Below are 6,000 nucleotides of genomic sequence, written 5' to 3' on the forward strand. Positions count from 1 at the left end.
TCAGTTTGATACTATTAGCTTCAGTCATCATCATGCTTTCTTGGCACCCCCAGTCAAAGTGGGTAGTGCCAAGACAGGCAAGGGCCTAGCCAATTCTAATAACCAAACTGGCATGCTGGAAACTCAGGTTGAGTGAGGAACCTGTTGCTCATGCAGAGAAACGGTTATATAATTGCTCATGAACTTGTCCAGATTGCAGTCTAAGTCATATTAATTAGAAGTTGCCAAACACAAAGACTATGAGTGCAATAAACACTCTTTGAACTGCGAGCCAATTACATGGATCAACAATTTCATGACTACCCACCTGCTCGATTTTGTGTGGATCTACTTCATCTGTATTTTCTGTGGTCATATGAATGAGTTCTGAAATGAGCTTACTTGATCTGAGAGTCAGCATAGTATGATGCTACTAGAGTAGCAAGTGGTTGTAATGTTGAAATAGGAAACGCAGGTTCAAATCCACCTTTGGTCTGGAAACTCCTGGATGACTTTGGATCGGTTGCTTTGTCTGAGCGCAATCTACCTTGTTGTTAAAGGAATTAAATTAAATTAAATTAAAAATCTTTTGAGATCCCAGTAAAATGTTCCTGAGGAAAAGGCAAGAAAGGAAACGAGGGAAGGGGAGGAAACTGATTGTAAGGGGTTGCTATTAGATATAAATATGTGGTGTAATGTACCCAATATATGTGCCAAGAAAGGGCTCAAAGATAGTTTTTAAACATTTTCTTCCAGGCCTGGCCTAGCAGACAAACAGTAGTTTTATGAATATTTCATCCCATGCCTGCAGTATCCTCATGTTCTCCCTCACCATTTGCTAACATCTTCTGCAACTGTGCCACGGTGTGCTGCAAATGTGTGTGTGCGTGTAATCGAGAGAGAGCGGAAGGAGAGGAAGAGGAAGAGAGAGACTGACTGTAATTCATCCTATGTCTCGTTACCTAAAATGGCTACGTCCTCTTGTTCAAAGCTTAAACCAAGGATAAAGAGTAATCAGTACAGGGAGTTAGAAAGTTTAACTGCTCCTGCTGATAGTGTTTTAATTTCAGCAGATGTGAGGCCCTGGCAGCTTAGTCGCTGGAGAAGAAGTTGGTCTGTCTCTAGGAGCCCAGGGGTTCACTGTTTACAAGTTGCTGACGCTACAGTGGAATGCTATGTTTCGGCCCCCCAAGCATTGCAACACGGGGCGAACGGGTTTACATCTGTCAAGCAGATTAAATCACCTTCGCCCTCTTACAAAACGAACTATATGAAATTACAGGAGGACTGCTACACTGAAGGAACTTTATGAGCAAAAGGGGAGGGAAGAAAAGCAGAGGCAGCCTCTCTAACCATGGTTTAACCTGATCTCTCAAGAAACTTGCAAGAAAGAGTACAGTAGCTGGCTATCCCCTGTCTCTCCTATCTCTCTCTTATGCACAGCCCCAGAATATGCATCCACGTCAGTCAGTGTTTCTCAACCTTGGCAACTTCAAGCATGCTGGCTGGGGAATTCTGGGAGTTGAAGTCCACACATCTTGAAGTTGCCAGGGTTGAGAAACAGTGATCCATGTGGTAGTTCACATCAAGGAAGCACATGTTGGGACAGGCATGGCCCATACAATATCTGCTGGTGGTACCCATGGCTCTTCAGCATTCTCTTCAGTATAACACTTCTGCTTTCTGAGAGTCCACAACTTCTTGACTGTTGATTGGCCTTTCTATGAACCTGCTGGGCGTCTTAAAGATTATTTCTGGCTCAAGAGGTTAAATGGCATGTCACACTAAAACAAACAAGCAGTTGGCTCCCTGTTTGAATTAATTTCAAAATCATGGGAATTATTAGCAGTGGCTTTCCATAACTCTGTAGACAATGCAGTATGGTTCAGTTGCTCCTGCACCCTGGAACCTCTGATCCTGCCTACTCACTGGCGATGAGAAAAGCAATGAAGGGAAGGACAAAGGTAAACATAATAAAGGGTGGATACAAGCAAATACCATTGGGCTTAATTCCTGCAGTTAAGGATGAGTGCTGAGGCATTAAGCCAGGAGTGAACAAGCTTTGGCCTCCAGACCTCTTGCAGCTCTGGACCTAATCTGAATGACCCTTGACCTAATTTCAAAACCCTTGGTTAGCAGTCAGATCAGAGTTCTAGGATGAGTGATCTGCCACTCTTTTATCAGCCCACATGGCAGAGAGGAAGAGGCACGAAAGAAAACCAAGGAATGTGGTAGGGGTCATCCTCCCCACGTTTGACTCTGGTCCTATCTGCTAAGTGCCCCACCCAACAGATCCACCCTCCTTCAGACAGAAGATATCTCCCCATCCTTTCCTTAAGCCACAGGATTCACAAAAAAGGCCTTCTGAACGTTCTGAAAGAGAAAGATAGGCGATGGCCCATACAGGTAATATCAAATCTTTTGCTTCACGGAGATTGTTTACAGTGGAACCAAGAAATTAACTCTCTAAATTCTTTGTAGGAAACAGACTGGGATAAGACCCACTTTGGATTCCTCTAGCCTTGGAAGCAGCTCTAGGCAGAAGCCTCAATGTCCTCCCAAGAGCTCAGCATGAATAGAATTGTTGTGTATGACAAGCCCAATTTTGAAGGCCTCAGCAAAGAATTCACCAGTGATGTCCCTGACCTGCATGAATTAGATTTTGGTAATTGTATCTCCTCTTTGAAGGTGGTCGGGCAGCCCTGGGTGGCCTATAAGCTCTCAAAGTTTGAAGAGGATGGTGTTGTTTTTGAGGAAGGGGATTATGCTGAGATTGACAACAACAACAAGATTTCATCCCTCCGACTAGTTCACTATGATCTCTCTGACCCCCAAATTACACTGTATGAACACCCCAACTATGAAGGTCAGAGCAAGGTGGTAAAGGAGGAGACCAACCTCGCCTATGGTTACTTCAATGATCGTGTCTCCTCTCATGTGGTGCAGAGGGGTGTCTGGCTGCTCTATAAACATCCAAATCGTGGTGGATGGTTTCACATCGCCTGGCCAGGAGAACGTATTCATGATTATAAAAGCGAGATTAACTTTGATGATAGTGTATCTCACCTGCAGCCCCTGAAACCTGGCCGCCCAATCATTACTGCCAAGGTTCTATGGAATCAAAAGAAAGTGGAAGCCGAGAAGGATGTTCTGATTGATGAGATTGTGGGAACCAACTGCACTGAGTATGAACAAGCGTTCACCACCAACTCCACTCGGGAATACACTGCCACAGTTTTCCAGAGCTTCCATTTTAGCAACACCACTTCCATAAAACTTGGCTTTTCTTTCCAGGTGACCTTGGGATGTTCCAGTGTATTTATAGTGGAAAAAGGGAAATGTGAGTCCACCACCACCTATGAGAAGGTGGAAGTCCTGCTGCCTGCCAAGATCCCTCCGTGCACTGAACTCTCCATACAGGTGATCAAGAAAGAGACCGCCACCTCAGTGCCGGTTGAGCTCACCATTTGTCAGAATGGCAAAGAAAGGAAAGAGAATGCTGAATACTGCTGTGTGTCAGGCCGTACCATCAGCACCAGATATACCATGAAGCCTGTCTCAGCAGCCCCAAAGGATTCCCAAGCTAAACCGCAAGCATGACCGAGGAGGAACCCAGCTATGCTCAACTCTCATGTGTGAATCTAGGAGAGCATTTCCAAGCACAGGCTGGGCCAGGGACAAGGGAGAGAGCTTAGGTTGTTCCTGAATAAGCTCCGTTTGGATCGATGATCTTGTGGTTGCATATACTTCCAGACTGAGAAGGAAGAGGAAAACAAGAGTCTGCTGTTCCTAGACATGGTGATGGTTTCTGAGTTTAGATAATTAGGTTATAGATAGTTTGGGGATAATATTTTAATCAGAATGGCAATTTATATAGAAAAAACATAAACCTTCTCTCAGGGATATATTAAAAGGTAAAGGTAAAGGTTTCCCTTGACATTAAGTCCAGTCGTGTCGGACTCTAGGGGGCAGTGCTCATCTCCGTTTCAAAGCCGAAGAGCCGGTGTTTGTCCGTAGACACTTCCATGGTCATGTGGCCAGCATGACTACACGGAACACCGTTACCTGCCCGCTGAAGTGGTACCTATTAATCTACCCACATTTGCATGTTTTCGAACTGCTAGGTACGCAGGAGCTGGGACTAAGCAACGGGAGCTCACCCCGTCACGCGGATTCGAACCGCCGACCTTCCGATTGGCCAGCTCAACAGCTCAGCAGTTTAACCCGCACCTGCAAAATCAAGGATGGGTGTACTGTAGTAATTTCCCCCCAATTTGAACAGCTCCTGCTATTCTTGGTACTTATCATAAATAGCACAGTTACAAGATGTACAAGGCTATCCATATTTCTCAGTAAGGGGAGGAAGTACAGGTAGTCCTCGCTTAATGACCATTCATTTAGTGATGGTTCAGACTTATGACTTTGCTGAAAATACCAACTTACAACCAGTGCTCACACTTACAACCGTTACAGCGTCCCCATGGTCACATGATCACGATTTGAGTGCTTGGCAACTGGTTCATGTTTATGACCGTCACAGCATTCTGTGGTCACATGATCACCATTTTCGGCCTTCCCAGCCAGCTTCTGGCAAGCAAAATCAGTGAGGAACCATGTGATTCACTTAACAACTATGTGGTTCACTTAAAAACCGCCATGTTTTGCTTTATGACTGCTGCAAAAAAGGTCATAAAATTGGGTTGGATTTGCTTAATTACCAATTCATTTAGCAACCAAAATTCTGGTCTCAACTGTGGTTGTTAAGCGAGGACTACCTGTCATGGTTTGTTTTGTTTGCCTGATGAAATTGGCTTTTAAATGAACGAGCAGTTCTTTATTAGCTTACATAAACTCAATTCAAGAAATTTTTTTTTTTACTTTACTGATCCAGCTTTATTTCTCATTAAAGTTATCCCTCTGATCTCAGTTGCTGACGTCTTGCTTTACTGTGTCTAATCAGATTTTATTTGCTTATTTCAAGCACCGTATATGTCATGAGTACTGATGGCGAGCAGGAGGGGGCCTCTGTCCAGGGGGGAAAACGCATGTGTAGTACTGAGGAATTAAGCAGCCATTCAAAGAGACACAGATCAGACTGCCTTAACTTTTGGGGTTTATCTGTCTGGGTTTTTCCCACGCTTCAGTTTGTTAGGATTCTGTTTTATGTAGCAGTAATAAACACTAGAGACCTACTCCTCGTCTCAGCGTGATTTCTGACTGTTAGGACATCAATCCTAACAAACTCAAGAAGCGTGGGAAAACCCAGACAGATAAACCCCAAAAGTTAAGGCGGGTCTGATCTGTGTCTCTTTGAATGGCTGCTTAATTCCCCAGTATTACGCATGCATTTTCCCCCCTGGATAGAGGCCCCCTCCTGCTCACCATCAGTGCTCATGACAGTATATCCAATATATAACACTTCTAACTCTGTTACTTAGTTTACGCATTTCTGGGTTCATAAAATATATGGCATCATAAATTAAACAAGCTAGATTCATACCCACATTCAAGATACACACAAACCCACAGTCACAAAATCAGACAAACCACTGTTAAAACTACCAATATTATCAAGTTCTGCAGATACAACCACTATGTCTGTACATGACCTGGGGAAAACATAACAACACAAGCAGGACAAGATTTAACTTTCCTGGCTATGAAAGGCTGCAGCTCTGAATATTGGATTTGTTCATCTTAGCAACATAAAAATGCTTGCTTGTTCCCATTTTCCCATATCTGAGCTTCCTGCCCTGCTATGCTAACCATTCCTTTGCCCCTCTCCAAAATAGTCAATATATTGTGCGAAGGTATGGCAGGTAAATCAAAATGCAGTTCTCATCGGGGCTTCATAGCTGGTATAAGAACAGAGAAAGAAGTGAGACATATGTTCACAGGAAACAATTGCTAAAACAAGTGTCTCTCTGCTGGTTAGAATTTGCTTTGAAAGAGTTTCTAGCCCTGATGATTGCAGAGAGTCACTCAAAAATGAGTCATTAGTTCACGTACCCAAAAGTACAT

At 43.8% G+C, this 6,000-nt stretch overlaps 1 protein-coding gene across 1 annotated transcript; it reads left to right on the plus strand.

Annotated features, from left to right (window-relative positions):
• Positions 1 to 2,465: 2,465 nt before the first annotated feature.
• Positions 2,466 to 3,859, plus strand: LOC134489041 (epidermal differentiation-specific protein-like). Its single transcript, XM_063291463.1, has one exon. The coding sequence runs from the start codon at positions 2,530 to 2,532 to the stop codon at positions 3,577 to 3,579; it is 1,050 nt and encodes a 349-aa protein (XP_063147533.1). The 5' UTR covers positions 2,466 to 2,529; the 3' UTR covers positions 3,580 to 3,859.
• Positions 3,860 to 6,000: the final 2,141 nt, after the last annotated feature.

The sequence above is a fragment of the Candoia aspera genome, chromosome 2, assembly GCF_035149785.1.
Source record: "Candoia aspera isolate rCanAsp1 chromosome 2, rCanAsp1.hap2, whole genome shotgun sequence".
Taxonomy (NCBI): Eukaryota; Metazoa; Chordata; class Lepidosauria; order Squamata; family Boidae; genus Candoia; species Candoia aspera.